We start from the raw sequence: 18,763 nt of genomic DNA on the forward strand, positions 1-18,763 counted from the left end.
AGGTGTTCAGGGCGGGTGTGGGGTGTGTTTTCAAACCTACAGTAGAACTCATTCAGATCTTCTGCCAGTTGTTGATTGACCACAGTGCTGGGGGATGGTGTCTTGTAATTGGTAATTCAGACCTTTCCACACTGAAGCAGGATCACTGGAAGATAATTGGTTCCTTAGTTTACCAGAATAATTCCTCTTTGCCACTCTGATCTCCTTTTCCAGTGTGTATTTGGCCTGTTTATACAAGACTTTGTCCCCCTTCCTGTAAGCATCTTCTTTGGCCTGACGGAGCTGTCTGAGTTTTGCAGTGAGTTAGATGAGTCCTGTTAGGAATGCACATATCTTCACAGAAACTAATATATGATGTTACAGTCTCTGTGAGCTCATCCAGATCATTTGCAGCAGCTTCAAAAACACTCCAATCAGCGAGGTCGAAACAGGTTTAGCTGATTTCAGTTTCTGCCTGTAGGTCGGTATAAGATGAACCAAACAGTGATCAGAGAGTCCTAAAGCTTCCCATGGGACGTAGTGATATGCATCTTTTATTGCTGTGTAACAGTGATCCAATATATTACTGTCTCTGGTGGGACATGTAACATGCTGTCTGTATTTTGGCAGTTCACGGGAGAGATTTGCTTTATTAAAGTCCCCGAGAATGATTAAAACCGAGTCCGGGTGTTGTTGTTCTGTGATCAGATCAGCAAGTTTCTTTAAGCTGAGCCTCACGTGTGCTTGGGGTGAACTATAGCATTCACGAGAATGAACGAGCGAAACTCCCGCGGCGAGTAGAAAGGCTTACGGTTAATGAAGAGCACTTCTAGATCTGAACAGCACATCTTCTTTAACACTGTTACATCTGTACACCACCTCTCATTGATGTAAAAGCACGTCCCACCGCCACACGATATCCCTGTTGATTCTGCGTCACGATCTGCTCTAAACAGCTGAAAGCTCAGCAGATGTAGCACTCTGTCCAGAATGGCGCCATTCAGCCAGATTTCTGTGAATCACAGAGCAGCAGAATTTGAAAAGTCCTTGTTTAACCTGGAAATCAGAAAGAGTTCGTCAGTTTTGTTGGGTAGAGAGCGGAGATTCGCCAGATGAATACTGGGTAGCGGCGTTCTAAATCCGCGCTGTCTGATCTTCTCGCTTTCCCCGTCTGCGCATCCTGAAGAGTCTGAACAGCGCCGCTGCTCCACCGACTACTATGTTCAGCAATAAAATCAGAATAATCTAAAACTGATAAGAGATTTTGTGGTGTGTTCTGCCGAATGTTCAGCAGTTCATCCCTGGTGAAACTGATCGTGTTTGACAAACAAAAAACAGGAAAAACTAACAAAAACACTAAAATAACTGGAGAGGCAAGCACCATGGCTGCCATTGGGGGCAATCGAAACCTTCTGGCTTTACTTTTCAAGACTTGTGTGGCACACTTGTCTAAGGCTAAGAGTTTCTTAAAGGGGTCATCGGATGCAAAATTCACTTTACAAGTTGTTTGAACATAAATGTGTGCTGGAAGTGTGTACACACATCCATCCTATAATGATAAAAATCCACCCAGTGTTTTTTTTTTAAATCCCTGTTTTAAAATCCCCTTTCTCAAATGAGGGTGTTCTGAGATTCCTGTCAGAATGACGTAGTTCTGCACAGGCCGATCCCACAATAGTTGATTGACAAGGCCGTCTTACCTTAGAACCCACCCTGAGTGAGCTGTCATCAGTCCGTCATTGTGTTGACTCCAGTGCAGGGGAAGACAAGAACGTCTCAGATTAAGCGATTGAGGTGTTTTGTTGTTGGATGTAATAATGAATACAGCAGACATCATAAACTCCTGACATCTGTGCCGCTGAAGATGCAGAGGATTAACTTTACTTTCGTTTTGAAGGGAATGCTATGATCCCCGATCTGCCTAAATGTGTCTATGTTCGCGCGAATCATTCGTGACCCAGCTTCATCTACAGAAGAAGTGAGTATAAGGGTCTTTATGAATCTTTGCAAATCGTCTTTCCTAATAATGTGCTAGTTAGGCAGTTTCGCGGCTGAAGTATAAAGTCTGCCCGTCACCCCACGGAAGAGAGGGGCGGGGCAGGGGAAGCAGAGCTCATTAGCATTTAAAGCAACATGGACTATAATGACTTGATGAAAACAGAGCTGATTTTGACAGGGTAAAGAAGGTGTTTTTTACACTACCATTGAGAAATTTTAACCAAAGTATGTTATAGACTTTTCATTAAGATCCTAAAGAATCATATCAGCTTGGGTAAAATGGGCATCCGATGACCCCTTTAACATTGGCAGAGTTTTAGAGAGTAATTCATGCGTTCATTTAATCTAGACTTGAATATTGTAATTCTCTTTATATTGGAATAAATTAATCCAATATTAGTCATTTTCAGATTGTTCAAAATGCAGCTGCCAGACTTTTGGCTGGCACTCTAATCGATCATAATTTACCAATATTACACTCTTTGCACTGGCTGCTGATTTGTTACAGAATTGATTTCAAAATTTAGCTTTTTGTTTTTAAAGCTTTGAATGGATTAGCTGCAAAATAATTTTCTGATCTTTTGAATCTAAATAACTCTGCTAGATCATTAATGGCATCTCAACAAAGATTGCTGATGGTTCCAAGATGTAAACTTAAGTCGAGGAGTGACCAAGCTTTTTCTATCGTTGGTCCAAAATTGTGTAATAGTCTCCATTTATCCATAAGATTTATTATCTTATATATCTTATTATCTTAAATTCAGTCTCCACAGAGACTGAATTTAAATCCAAGTTTAAAAATTTACCTTTTCTCTCAGGCTTACAACAGTTTTTGATTTTTTTATTCTCTTTTTTAGATATTTATTCTTTGTCTTTTTATACAGCACAATGATCAACTACTGTTGTTTTTATTTGTGCTATATAAATAAAATTTGATTTGATTAGACAATTACATTTTAAAGCATCTGTGTAAAAATAAACCTGAAAAGAGAATTGATAATTTGGCGAGAAAAGCAAGAGATTTGTAGTGCATTCTGGTGAATCACTCATTGTAATATGCATAATAAATAATAATTATATATAGGGAGAGTAGACCATAAATGCAAAGTATATGTTGTCCTTTTTCATATTGTTATAGTGGAATACAAAGGAAAAAAGAAAATAATCAGGAGGAAAACAATGCAGTGGGACTGAAAAGTGCTCTTCCAAAGATATTATTTTTTACACCATGTCATATTAAAATATCAAGCATCAAGTTATTCTCTTATGCCTGTAAATAGAACACGGAGGAAAATGTACAGCTCATTCAGTCAGACTGACTTATATGCATAATGGATGCTCTATCTGACCACACTTGAGATGCATTGGAATGAAGATGTAAATGCAGTCCAGCTAACAATATCTAAATACTATCCATATACAAGTCATATGTGTGTGGCAGGGGTAAAGGGGGCCAGTTTTGTTTTCACTGTATTATCATCCAGTTTTGTTATTGTATGTATGAAAAAGGTAAATCAAAATTACACTGAAAATAATGAGTAATTGTTTCAGAGGAAAAGATATCCAGGTGTACTGCTCTGTCAGTCAAGAGTTTGATTTGTTGTTGTGAGTTTGTCCTGTTTCCTGAGGTCCTGCTGTTTCTCAGTGTAAGGTGTGTGTTCTTTGTTTTATTTGTATAGGGATTACATGGACAGACTTCTAGATGAGACAGAAAGCACTGCTTCCAGTCGAGCAGCCACGCCCCTTCCTGCCACCTCTAGCAGCAGCACCAGCCAGTCAGAGAGAGAGCAGACTAGCAGTCACAACGGTAAAGTACCTAGCGTTTTTTGTTGTTGTTGTTGTTGTTGCTTTGGTGAGTATTTCAGGATACTTTAAAGAAATTAGGTTGGATTCATGTTGTGTGTGGTGTGTTTGAACAGTTTACAGCTATGTAGTATAGTCCAGGGGTTTTAAAACTGCGCTAGGGGGTCTGCAAAAAACTTGGTAGAATTTTTTTTGTTTTGTTTTGTTTTTTACATGATTTACACGAGATAATTTTAAAATAATTTTTTATCCTTATATAATTTTTTCATATTAAGTTAGTAATGACCAAATCTATATATATATGTTTATCCCAAAATAATTTGCGCTCTTAACGTTTTGCATACAGTTGAATGGAGCAATTAGCAGCTATGTACGTGCACTACAAATGATGGAAAGATTTTTGAAGAATCCCGCTCCCGCAAGCAGTTAGTTGTAAATCTGGCAAAAACTACAAAATATGACAAATCTTACATTGCATTTGGTTTTACCTGCATGTTAAATCAGGGAGCCAAGAGACCCCAGTGTGTTCTCTGTCAAGAGATTCTCTCCAATGAATGCATGAAACCATCCAAGCTCAAGTGCCATCTACAGCAGAAACATCCCAATGAGGCAGGAAAATTGACTGACTATTTCAAATATCAGGAGTTGTGTTTGGCCCGGCAGACTAGTATTTTTCGGCATCAAGCATCAGTCCCTGAGAGGTGTTTAAAAGCATCATATTTGGCATCCCTCCACATCATGCGTGCTAAGAAGCCACACAGTTGGCGAAGCATTATTATTACCAGCTACCAAAGACCAGAGCTGGGTAGATTACTTACAAATTGTAATCCGTTACTGATTCCAGATTACATGACAAAAATTGTAGTCAGTAACGTAATCTGTTACATTACACATTTTAGGTAATATAATCAGATTACTTTTGAGATTACTTTTAGATTACTTTTGATTTAACTCGTTTATCACATTGATTTAAATAGCATTATCTTGTACCATAATGATGTAAAAAATGCAAAGAGTAAGAAAACTTGTTCCATTCATTGTAATTTCAAGTGCATTAAACATTATATTACAGTTTCCCAAACTAGGGTTCGTAAAGGAACTGCAGGTGAAAAGCTGACAATTAATTAAATCATAAAAAAATTACATTAAAATAAATCATTTTAAAACAAACTCCCTTTTTTTTTTATTTAATTATTATTATTTTTTTTTAACTCCCTTTTGAGGAAAGTCTCTTCACTTGGCGGCCATATTTGCAACGCCTCCAGTCAGCTCATACAAGACAATCTTAATGAACAGGGGAATCCTGAAATCTCAAAAACTGCTCGCTGAACTCACATTATGTCAACTCAGCAACAAAAATCTGAAATTAATTGCCCCATGAATGTTGTTTCTTATACTCAAATAGTGTTTAAAAAGCTTATTTTTCAGGCTAGACCAGGCAATGTGCATGCTGAATCATAACCTGCTTATACTGTGCATATGCATTGGTTAGTCTAGTAAGGTTTCAATGGGGAAATTTGGCTCTTTCATTTCGAAGGTGGGACTATTCCTCCATATTGCGTGTTGCAGTTTCTCCCATTTATAAGTATAGGAGTGAACAGTCTTTGTGTTTCTATAGTCTTTGTTTTAAATAAAACACTTACTAAAAAAGATTAAATATTTTTATTTACCTGCATGCCAGGTGATCATTAATCAACATCAAAGAAACCGTTAACATGCAAATGTGATACTTAATTATTGAAATATTTATTTTAAAATCTAAGGGGTACTTAAAGCAAATATATTTGGTGAATAAGGTTTAGATGACAAAAAGTTTTGGAATGCCTGCATTACATGTATCTAAGAAATAACGTGAATATGTGCATTTTAATTAGTTATAATTAATAATACATGGTTAAAAAACCTACAGAGTAATAATTCAAATAAAAATGAATGTGTTCATCAGTAGTTGATGCAATGTTGAAACCCTTCTTAAACCTGAAAGGATTTTTGTAAATCCAGTTGTCAAATGCTGTCGCCACCCGACTAATGACTGATCTTTGTGTGAATGTCCGCAAGACTGGACTATTTATACATATATAATAAGTATATATTCGGTAGACTAGTTTAGAAAGGAAAATTTAAAAGACGAAAAAGATAAATTAGGGGGAATCAATGATTTATGAATAATTTATTGCTATTGTGTGAATAATATGTAATCATGTAATCCATAAAAAAGTAACTGTAGTCTAATTACGAGTATTTTAAAATGTAATTTACTCTGATTACAAGTACTTAATTTTTGGAATCTGATTACGTAATCAGTGTTGGGGAGTAGTTAACTACAAGTAGCGACGCTACTAACTTAACTACATTTTTCAGTAGCGTGGCAGTAGCTCAGTTGCTTTTCAAAACAGTGCAGCTTTTCCAGTAGCTAACTACTTTTTGCAGCAAGTAGCGGTGTAGCGCGAGCAAAAGCTACATTGCGTTTTCCGCCACCTGTTGTTTAATCACGCATCTTGCGGCTAACGGTTCACTGACGTACAGAAGTGGGTTGACACACCCATATTATCCATGATGGAGCAAGACGTGGCGGCAGATTTGGAGGATGGAGAAACAACTAACGTTAATTACCCATGGCCTTATTTGTCCAAGTTCATGTCTCTCAAAGAAACGACAAGTAAAGGTTACACTTTTTGTAACAGTCTGAGATATTTGAGTGTTGTGTGTAAAAAAACAATACTCTTTGAAATCATAATTGTATTGCATTGTTTTAAACACTAAATATTTTACTTAAAACATTCCTCAGACACTTATTCAGTTATTTATAATATACGTTGTTCAAAAAAATCAAAAGTAGTTTCAATGTAGCTAGCTACGTTTTGATAGTAACTTGTAGTGTAGCTAACTACTTTTCCAAAAGGGTAGCTTGACTGTAGTTTAACTACTTTAACTTACGAGTAGCTTGTAGCTTGTCAAACTACAGTTTCAGAGTAGCTTCCCCAACACTGTACGTAATCCAGATTGCATGTAATCAGTTACTACCCAGCTCTGCCAAAGACATCATCAGGGAGTTATTTGGAGAAGAAGCGACAAGAAAGGTAGATGGTGTGCCTTTGTCAGAAAATATATGCAGATGCATAGGTGAGATGGCCAATGATATTTCGTTGCAACTTTTAGAACAACTGCAAGCCAGTGAATACTTGCACTGCAGTTGGATGAAAGTACTGATATAGCAAATCAAGCACAGCTAATGGTCTATATACGTTTCCTCGGTAAGGACAAATTTATCGAGGAACTTCTCTTCTGTAAACCCCTTGAAAGCAGAACCACGGGGCAGGACATCTTTAATATGATGGATCAGTTCATGATGGACAATTCAATAGACTGGTCTCGTTGTGTTGGAGTGTGTACTGGCGGTGCTGCCCCTATGACCAGTAAGCGCAGCGGCGTCGTGACTCTGATCAATGAGAAAGCCCCCTACACTTTTGCCACACACTGTATGCTTCACCATGAGGCTCTTGTGGCCAAACGCGTTGAAGATGATTTGCATCAAGTGCCGAGGGAATTAGTAAAAACTGAACTATGTAAAATGAAACCTTGAAACACAAACTTCAAAACCCCTGAAAACCCCTGGACTCTGCAAAGAAATGGGTGCCGATTACAAGGGTTTGCTGCTCCACACAGAGGTATGCTGGCTTTCCTGCGGGGCCATGTATGCGTGTATGCGGGGCCATGTATGCGCAAAAGAGCTGAGAGAGTTTCTCTCTGATGAAAAGCTAGAGCTTGCCAAATGTTTTGATGATGACACATGGATACTGAAGTTGTCATACATGGCAGATTTTTTCCAGCATCTCAATGTCCTCAATCAGAGCATGCAAGGACACAATGTTTACATACTGTACACACAAGAAAGAGTAACAGAAATGTTTCCTCTCTACAACCAGGAGTGCATCTCCTCCACTGCTGACAACATCGCGCCCATAATTCGGTCTCACCTGTCACATCTTCAGGGCTATTTTAAACAGTATTTCCCTGATTTGAACAACAACCACCTGGACTTTGTTAGGAACAGCCCAGGAGCAACTGATTGACTTGACAAATGACGGCGGGATGAAAACAAGTTTCCCATGTCTTCCTCTATCAGTTTTAGATGTCTGTGAGAGAGGACTACCCTGTGTTGTCAGAGAAGGCAATAAAATGTCTTTTACCTTTTGCCACAACTTATCTGGCTCTCACTAAAATGAAACCATGCTATGACAAACTATGTAGAAGCCACCAAGCTCATCCATTCCTTTAGGAGTTTTTGAATCAGTGAATAATTTAAATTGGTTTGATTGTGTTTGTAATGCAAATACTGTCGTTCAGGTTTAATTTGGCACACTGTAATATTCTGAAAGAAGGTACCCTGTTCAGTTAACGAAAATATTTAGCAATTTTCCAGAAATACGAAAAAACAAAACAAAAAACTACAGAGTCTACAAATGTTGTCCTTCAGGTTTAACCTTTCATGTGTCTTAATTAGAAAAGGTACACAGTTCAATGTAAATATTTTGCAGTTTTCCAGAAATACAAGACAAAAAAAACAGAACTACAGAGACTACAAATATTGTCATTCAGGTTTAACGTTTCATCTACCAGTGCCTCGTTTAGAAAAGGTACCCTGTTCAGTTAATGTAAATATTTAGGCTTTTTTTTTTTTTTTTTTTTTTTTAGAAATACAGGAAACAGGAAATGTGAATTGTGAGAATCATTTTTGGCTATAGTGAGTTGCCATATAATAAAAAAATTATTAAAACAATAGCTTTTCACATGACTGTTTATTTAAATATGAATTGCAATATGTCTTTACATTTATACAGAATTTTAGTTGTCATGTTTATACTTAAAATACATAGTTGCCTTTATATTTGTTACATTATATTTTAGACAAGGGGGTCCCCTGCAAGGAATCATCATATTTGGGGTCCCTGTGATTAAAAAGTTTGAAAACCCCTGGTATAGTCTATTTCTTTGTTTCCCAATTTAGGACTCACCAGTCACAGCTCCAGTGCAGATGCCACACAGACGTTGAGCAGTGTGAACGAGGTGAAGAGTGAACCCCTCCTGGGAAATGGAGCATCTAATCACAGTCTACTCACAGATCATCTGGACTCCAATGGCTCTAAAGTTACAAACACCCACAACACAGACAGAAATGGCTCATTGAAGCACCAACAGGACTGCCAGGGTCTTGACAGGCCAACAAAAAAGTGCCGGACAGAAACAGATTCACTGGCTCAGGTTGAGATAGACTCTTCCAGGGTAAAAGTAGACTGAACAAGACCAAAAGTCAGGCCAAAATCAGAAAACGAGATCATGGGACAGCGCTGTGACACCTCTCACCTCATCCACCCTAAATCCAAAGCTAAGCTGCTCCCAAAATACCACCCTCCAAACCTAACTACAGCTGATTAATGTCGCCTTTTTCATAAAACCATTTTACAGAGAAATGTATATTCTATATGTAATGGAATTTGTCTGCTATTTTTTTACCAACAAGATATTTATATTTTTTTTTATTGAGACATTTTTACAATAGGTGAAAATGCTGTTTAAGCCATTATGTGTAATACATAAGGATAAATGTTGGTGAGCATGTGTCTCCAGGCACATCAAGTTGTGTTTTGATTTATATTATATACTAATGATTCAGTGCTCAGCTTGTTTGTGTTGGAGGCATACTGCAAGCTCCCGACAGATGTAGTAAAAATAAATAAGCCAATGGAATCACCCCTCCAAATCTTTGTTTTTATAAAGTGTCCAGGAAATTGGTTTGCTAGCTGTATGTTTCTATTAACTGATTGAATCTCATAGCAGAAATTTCCAGGTCATATGGCACATTATTATCATTATTATTTTTTTAAAGTGTAAAGAAAATGAAGCCTGTTTTTGGGCGCATTATTTAGCATACTGCAAGGCATCTTATATTTTACATTTGATGTGTTTTTTTAGTTATTCTCATGATTCTCATTCAGTTCTCATAATTACTTTCAGTAACGCATGATATTAGATTTTGCCGATATCTGATATGTCGATATTTTTTTAATCATTTTGGGCAATAATTGATGCCAATACCGATATCTATTTCCCTTTTGTTTTGAAACAACACCAAGTCTCCTGTGCGGAAACTATATACAAACTTTTTTTAACTGGGGCCCGTTCTTCGTACGTCGCTTATTACATCTGAGATGATAGCTGATCTCTGGCTAATTTGGTTCTTCAAACGTATTTGCATATTAGATTAAAATATCTGGATTAAGTTGTCTAAGATTACTGCGAGTTCTCGTGTTCCCCAAAAAGGGCAGATCAAAAGTGCAGCAATTGGTTGGTGGCAAGACAGCAACGTAATGACATCATATCATTAAAAAAGACACCAGACCAAAAGCTTGACAAATTTCTGGACCTTTATAAAGAAAAAGCCAAGTGAACAAAACTACATAAATGTTATAATAGATAAATGAAATGTGCACTGTTTTTAATTTATTTGTAATTTTTTTTACACTATTCCCAATTATTTATATCCAATTATTTATAGCATGTGTGTAAGACTCCAATACAATTATAAAGTAATTATTTCATCACTAATACATCTTTTAACGAGTATAACTAGGTGTGTCTATAGTATTATAGACTACACATTATTTTCAAATTAATTTTTTAATTACTATTTTAAATTATTGTCAATTCTGCTTAAAAAGATGCAAGCTAATTCTGTTTACATGAAATAAACCGAGCGGGTTAATTTTACGGACCTGTTACTATGACAGCAAGTCCGGGATGATCTTCGAAGAACCAAATGATCCAAGATCAAGCAAAATCATCAACAATCAAAAGCTAACTGAGCTGGTGACGTATGAAGAACGGGGCCCCTTGGTTATTTTTGAGCAAAAACTTATTTGTTAGAACTAATAAACATTGTTAAAGTTATTTTTTTATTATGAGAGCACATTGAAAGCCTTGAAAATAACTATAATAAAATCAGTCTCTGCCATGTTTTTTTTTTCTCTTTCATACAGACGCAGTTAAATCTTAACACAGTGGTTCCCAACCCTGGTCCTGGAGGCACCCCAACACTGAACATTTTGCATGTCTCCTTTCTCTGACACCAATTTCAGGGGTGCTTCTCAATATTCCTCCTTGTTTTCTCGCTCCTCCGTCCTCCATCCTGTGACCTGGAAACCCATCGATCTCGGTCATCTTGTAGGACATCTCAATTCTCTAATTGCACCGCTAGGAGTGAGGAGGCTTCCTGAGGAGTCATGAGCGAGGATACACAGGTGTATCCTATGCGGAAGTCTTTTTTTGGTGAAAAAAAAACTGATGCACATAAAAATTCTCCTCCTCCCTCACATACAGTGCCCTCCATAAGTATTGGAACAGTAAAGACAAAATTCATCTGTTGGCTGTGGAGTCAAGACATTTGCAAATATGATTAAAAGATGAATATGAGACAAAACTGAAGAATGTCACATTTTATTATTAGCCGTTTCAACACATACATGTTTTACCAAATAAAAAGAGCAGCACTTTTAGAGTTCATTACACTCATTGATGTGAGCATAAGTATTGGGACAGTTGAACTTATGGCAGATATAAAAGATTAAAAGCTATTATTTAGTTGCAGATCCCTTGCGCACAATCACAGCAGTGAGTCTGTGACCCATAGACATCACCAGACTCTTGGTCTCATCCTTTGAAATACTTTTCCCAGCCTTTAATGCAGCCAATTCCAATTGTTGTTTGTTTTGGGGAGTTTCTGCCTTTACTCTCCTCTTCAGCTGGTGAAATTCATGTTCAATCGGATTTAAATCTGGAGATTGACTTGGGCAATCTAAGACTTTCCATTTCTTTGCCCTTATAAATTCCTTGACTGAACTGGCAGGGTGTTTTGGGTCATTGTCCTGATGCAACATGAAGCACTTCCCAATGAATCTGGTGGCCTTTTCTTGAATATTGGAAAGCAAGATGGTTTTGTACCCTTCCAAATCCATTCTGCTACTGTCATCATACATTAAGTCATCAGTACAGTTGAGAGGGCCTGTTCCAGAGGCAGCCATGCATGCCCATGCCATGACACCACCTCCACCATGCTTTACAGATGAGGCTGTATGCTTGGGATCATTTGCAGTTCCCTTTTTTCTCCACATTTTTGCTTTCCCATCACTTAGATAAAGGTTCATCTTTGTCTCATCGGTCCATAAACACAGTTCCAAAACTCTTCTGGCTCACCTTTGTGCTTTTTTGCAAACTCTAATCTTGTCTTTCTATTTTTGGTGCTGGTCAGAGGTTTGCATCTTGCTGTGTAGCATCTGTAATTCTGTGTCAATGTCTCCTGAGGACAGTAGATTGTCAGAGCATCACCCCAGCTTTCTGGAAGTTGTTGGTGATTTTACAGACACGTCTTTTATGGTTCATTTTCACAGCTATTATGATTTGTCTGTCATCAACTACTGTTGTTTTCTCAGCCGATCAGGTAGTTGCTGGTGGTTCCAAACTCTCCAAATTTCTCCATGCCCTTTGTTTTTGCTATAGCTCTAATTGACTTCCTCTTTTCTTTTATCATCCAAATTGCTTGCTTTTCTCTCAAAGTCAGCTCCCTCATCTTCATCCTGGTTTGTGTGTCATCATCTAATGCAAGATTCAGAATACAAAAGTAATGGATATAACTGATACAACACATTCCCTGCTTTTAATATCTGAAGAATTAATGCAACAGGACACAGCTGATCACTTAGAAAGACCTGTGAGGCAACTGTTCCAATACTTATGCTCACATCAGATAGGGGGATGAAACTCTAAAAGTGCTGAACTTCTTAGCTGGTAAAACATCTATGTGTTGAATCACCCAATAATAACATGTGACATTCTGTAGTTTTGTCTCATACTCATCTTTTAATCATATTTGTAAATGTCTTGACTCCACAACCAACAGAGCAATTTTGTCTTTACAGTTCAAATACTTTTGGAGGGCACTGTATGTCGTAATAATTTACATTTATATTTTACCTTTGCAGTTTAAAGGGGACCTATTATGCAAAAATCACTTTTATAAGGTGCTTGTACACAGTTGTGTAGCCGCAGTGTGTGAAAACAACCAGCCTATAATGTTAAAAATCCACCAACTAATTTTTTAATAAGACCAATAAATCATGAACAGTCTCTCTAAACGAGCTGTTTCAGATTCTCCCTCTGTGCACGCCACTGAGGGGAAAAAGTCCCACCCATTTGTGACACTCTCTGCCCTATTAGCATAAACACAGCCCTGAGTGAGAAGATGCGGTCCTCCACCAAAGAGGCTTTACAAGTGTTGTATTTTGGGATGCACTAATGAACATAGGAGTCTCCATAACCCCCCCCCCCCCTGAGCCGAGGACACTGTGGTCAAATTTCACTTTCGAAGGAAATATCCTGGAAAAAATCGGTAAAGTCCCCTATATGTTTAGGAATTAATACCAACGCTTCGTGCACGAACGTCAGCTCCAGACAAAGTATCACATGTTTGTTTTCCAAATTGCCTTTCTGAAAGAGCTGCTTGGCACTCTGTAAGGCTAATTGCTAAAGCTATCATTGTCTCTTGTGTATTTTCACTGATGCTACCTTCACGTGCTGCCAGAATGATCGTGAATAGGAATGTGGTAGTTAAAATTTGCATATGAAAGCAGTGTGAGTCGATCGCTTGAAGTTGTCAAGCTCATAATCAGAAGTGGGACTTAAAGTGGGACACATAAAGTTTGTGACAGCATGAGACCAGCTATGTTGTTATTTTTATCCCGCCGTGATCCCTGTCTGTGTAATTCATAAACGCGAATTTATTATGCATAGTATAATCAGATGACTGGCTTTGAAACTTTTCTGTAAAGATAGCAGGCTTGTATTTATAGGGGAATTTTTATTTGCAAAGGCTAGCACTGTCTGCTAATGGTACCCATGGTATGGCAGCAAAGTTCCTTGATTATTACGCCGGAATGAGAGTATAGTTCCTAGCCATATCGGCCCAGAAAATCGCAACTTTTCATTTTCCGTCAGTCTTAGTACACAACGTAACTACAGAAGAGTCGAGCTTTAAATAGGAAAATTATCGAAACTCTTTGGTCATTTTTGAGCGAGATGCTAATGGTCTAATCCGATTCAATGATCTATGCTAAGCTAAAAGTGCTACCGCCAGACCCGGAGATCAGCTGAACGGATTCAAAAATGGTAAAACTCAACTGATTAACTCTAGGGGAGTTGTAAAATGAGCCTATTTTCAAAAAATGTGGAGTGTTCCTTTAAATAACGAATTTTAACAACATAAGGGCAGATCCCTTTAGCGCAGCTGATGACTATTTTAAGTGACACTTGAGTCACTGCAGTGTTCATCCTTTGATTCCTCTGTCCTCATTTCCTTTCCTTGCATCCTTCCCTCATATCCTAAGCGAGTGGAGCTAAGCCGCGAGGAAAGCAAACGAGGATGCACAAATAAGAAATGAGAAGCTGGGGTAGGTTTTGGAGTCTCTACTAATGAACTGATGACCTGAATCAGGTGTGTTTGATTAAGGAGACATGCAAAACAGGGCAAAAATGCTAAAATTCCTAGAGGGCCGGACCCCTGCAGAGTTTAGCTTCAACCCTAATTAAACACACCTGATCCAACTAATCAGGTCCTTCAGACTTATTTGAAAACTACATGGTTTGTGTGTTGGAGCAGGGTTGGAACTAAACTCTAGTAACTGAGTTTGACACCCCTGGTCTAAAGCAAAAGAGCTGTAAAAATTCTAAAAAAAAATTTTCCTAATCAATTTGAAAACAACAAAAAAAAACATATGAATGAATAAATTTGTATAAATAAATTTTTTTAATTTACAAATGTCTTGTTTATTTTTATTCATGTAAGCTATAGCTTCTGGCCTTTAAATAAAAAAAAGACTCGTGCTTTTATGACATCAATACTAATTTGTTTATTCAGAAACACAAGTATCTTAAAGTAGGCATGAAATCAAAATTTAAAATTCTTATTTTTTAATGGAATACTGTAGTGTTTATTATAAATAATTTATCCGCACGCTTCATTTTTTTTTTTTTTTTTTAATTCATGTGCCTTTGTAATGTTTAATCAAAAATGTTAACCACCCCTCCCCCTCAAAACCCTAACTCTTCCGGTCACGAGCTATGGCACAAGGGCGGAGCTAGTGACGTAAAGGGTAAATGCTGGGATAAATGACAGGGGGAGAAGCTGAAGCTGAAGCGAAATCAAGTCCCACCCTCTCATTTCAGATGCCGTTTCACTCGGATAAACATCACAGTAGAGAAAAAAAAGACAATCGCTACTTCCATTTAATGTCGACTTTAATTGTGTATTTTACTTTCATTGTATTACAATTAGGCCAACAGCGCCCCCTAAGTAAATAACACATTTTACCTGACAGGCATTAGGACCTGGGGAAGGCTGCCGCTGCTGCATGTACTAATGACTGTTGACAACTTCTGTACATGCATTCTCAGATTAAATGCAGCAATCAAGAACAGTGAATGCTGACATGATCTTATCGCTAGCACACCTTGAGCACATGTGAGCAATTTGTCTTATCGGCAAGGCATATTTCCTTTTTTTTTTTTTAAATCGGCCTTGCCAGTGTTCACATTTTAAGCCCTTATCGGCCAATTCTGATAACGTTCTGATAATATTGTGGATCTCTAGTTACTTTAATACATTAATATCAGCCAGTACTGACACAATGGTTGATTTAAAATTACAACTTCAGTAAATAAAGACACAGACAAAAAAAAAAAAAGAAATATATATATTTTCATATTACTGTAATGAGATTATGGAGGGAAACTGTGGGAAAATGTTATGGTCCTGAGACAGGCTTCCAATGTCATAAGATGTTGATATTTGGTTAAATTTCGGGTGACCAAAATTCTATGTAAATTCAACGTCTAATGTCAATGTTAAATTGTTGTCCAATATCGACGTCAGCTGACGTTGATATTTTGTTGTTTTTAGGTTGTGTAACCAAAATCCGACTTTAAGTCAATGTCAGATTGAAGTCAAATACTGACGTCAACCCGATTTTCATTTTCAACCAAAATGCAACGTCTGTCTGATGTCATGTCCAACGTCAACCTGATGTTATATAGACGTCTGGTGCCAGCTGGGTTTATTTTCTTGAAGCTAAATATAATTTATTTTGAAAATGAAAACATTATTGAGGGAATGTTCTTAACAATTCCTGTGAGCTTTTCTCATTGTTTATGATGGGCTGCTTGTGTCATATGATTTGTAAGGTTTGTATAGATTTCTTGCTGCATCCTTTATTAATTTATTTTTATTTATTTTATTATTATTATTTTTTTATATTCACACTGCAAATTATCACTGCAAGGTGTTTGTGTGAACTTAAATTTGTCCAAATAACAAAACTGTACATTTCTGTTTTGTAGCCAAAAAAAAAAACTATCACCGCCGACAGTAGCTTAAGTAACATGTTTCAGTCTAGAGTTTTAAATACAGGCAGAATTAATAGTGATATCATCCAAATCAATGGATCGCTGCTCAAGAATGATCTTATAGCCAGATATGTCCTTAAAATTCTTTTGACCAGCCACTCTTCCATAGAGATTCACTGTAATACAACTGTAATACATCTCCACTACTCCATTATAAGTTCACTTATATAGTTCACTTTTCCATTCATCCGTTGTGCATTTACACTTAAGAAATCATGGTGCTATGTTTGCTCTGAATAGGGTTGCCAGCTTCAGAAACGTAAAATATGGTATAATAGCGTTTATATATATGGGCTGCTTTTGGTGCTTGACACTTTTTTTTTTATTGGTCAATTTGTGTTTCAAGAATAAGGTTCAAGGTTAAGAATAGCTATTAGTTAATTAAATGTAAAAAAAAATTCTCTATTTTACAAAATTAAACAGTGAAAGACGACTTCCCTTATGTCTCAGGTAGATTGGATGTTTTCTTGCACGGCTGGATGTTGGACTCATGAAAAATAATGACGCTGTTTGTATTTGCCAAAACTGATTTCCTGAAGTCAAAACATGGATGGAACTGGCGTTAGTGGCAACTGGCAAGCGCCGCTTGCTGAGGTGGGTGAGACCAGATTCCGCATTCCTCGAACAGTTATGTGAAGGTTGGTAACCCTACTCTGATTGGTATTGTCATTTTTGTTGCTTGTCAACATTTTGTTAGCGACCAGTTGTTTGTCAAAAGTAGTTAACATTAAACTGTAGCATTAATCTTATTTGAAAGAGGACATCAGATGCCCATATTCCACAAGTTGCTATGATTCTTTAGGGTCTTCATGAAAAGTCTATAACATACTTTGGTTAAAATTTCTCAGTGATAGTGTAAAACAACACTAGCCGTTCCATTCGCATTTGTATTCGCGCTTATTATTGTTTTATTTTTTCTTGCTCCATTTAATTTTTGTCTTGCATTGCGTTTTTGACAAGTTAATCAAACAACAGTGGTAAGTGAATCATTCATCAATCATGTTGAGTAATGGCTTCTTCTCCTGCTATTGTTGTTTACACTGTTTGCCACATGTATAGTTTATCTCTCTCTGTCGGCGAAGAGGGATTCACATATGATAAATGCAGAAAAATAGTTAGGCTGACTGAGAAGATTTTAGAACTAGAGACACGCATCCAAACTTTAGTTGAGGATAGTAAGAATGCGAGGGCTGTAGATACTGCTTTGGATGCGACTAGCTCAGGGAATCCTGTATGTTGTTCGGTTCTGGTTTCAGCGCCTCGGCAGCAGGGCAACTGGGTGACTGTGAGGCGGCATAGTCGCAAGTCTAGTTCCGATCAAAACATCAAACAGGTTCTCTCTACTCAATGACGCAACTACTGAGAAACCTCATGAAAGTGCTCTAGTTATTGGCAATTCTATTGTACAGAACATGAGACACCAGCCACCATAGTCCAATGTTTACCAGGAGCCAGACCTGACATCTTGGCAAATTTAAAAGTGCTGGCTAATGCTAAAGGTAAATTCAGTAAGATTATTATTCACTTCAGTGCTAATGATGTTCGACTTCGCCAGTCGGAGATCACTAAAAATAATGTTAAAGAGGTGTGTGAACTTGCAGATGCACTATAGATCCCCTGAGGAACAATTTCACTCATTCTCTACTATAGGATAGGAAGAATTGTATAAACTTGTTAAATCATCTAAACCAACATGTATGTTAGACCCTATTCCATCTAAACTACTAAAAGCGCTACTTCCAGAAGTCATAGATCCTCTTTTGGCTATTATTAGTTTCTCATTGTCAAAAAACCCCCCGACCGTCTAGGAAATGTTCCCAAAACCTTCAAATTGGCTGTTATTAAGCCTTTCATTAAAAAACCACAACTTGACCCCAAAGATCTAGTTAATTACAGACCGATCTCGAATCTCCCTTTTCTGTCAAAGATACTAGAAAAGGTAGTATCCTGACAATTATTTTCCTTCTTAGAGAAAAATGGTATTTGTGAGGATTTCTAGTCAGGATTTAGACCAGGGCTGTCCAAACTCAGTCCTGGAGGGCCGGTGTCCTGCAGAGTGACCTGTTCTTATCATCTGATCGTGGTTATTTCTCTATTAGTGCTACTGGATCTTAGCGTTGCATTCGACACTATCGCCCACAACATTCTTTTAAATAGACTAGAAAATTTTGTTGGCATTAGTGGAAGTGCATTAGCATGGTTCAAATCGTACTTATCTGACCGCCATCAATTTGTAGCAGTGAATGAAGAAGTATCATATCGATCACAAGTGCAGTATGAAGTACCTCAAGGCTCAGGACTAGGGCCATAACTTTTCACGCTTTACACGTTACTCTTAGGAAATATCATCAGGAAACACGGTGTTAGCTTCCACTGTTATGCTGACGATACTCAGCTCTATATTTCTTCGCAGCCCGGCGAAATGCACCAAATTGAGAAACTAACGAAATGCATAGATGATATAAGAAACTGG

At 37.5% G+C, this 18,763-nt stretch overlaps 1 protein-coding gene across 2 annotated transcripts in view; it reads left to right on the plus strand.

Moving 5' to 3' along the window:
* Positions 1-10,789, plus strand: part of mier1b (mesoderm induction early response 1b, transcriptional regulator) — a 91,349-nt gene extending 80,560 nt beyond the window's left edge. For both annotated transcript variants that reach the window (XM_079379751.1, XM_079379752.1), the window contains exons 12-13: positions 3,657-3,784; positions 8,789-10,789. In XM_079379751.1, coding sequence (XP_079235877.1) covers positions 3,657-3,784; positions 8,789-9,078 — 418 coding nt within the window. In that variant the 3' untranslated portion in view covers positions 9,079-10,789. The remainder of the gene's footprint in view (positions 1-3,656; positions 3,785-8,788) is intronic.
* Positions 10,790-18,763: the final 7,974 nt, after the last annotated feature.

This window comes from Barbus barbus (genome assembly GCF_936440315.1).
Source record: "Barbus barbus genome assembly, chromosome: 26".
Taxonomy (NCBI): Eukaryota; Metazoa; Chordata; class Actinopteri; order Cypriniformes; family Cyprinidae; genus Barbus; species Barbus barbus.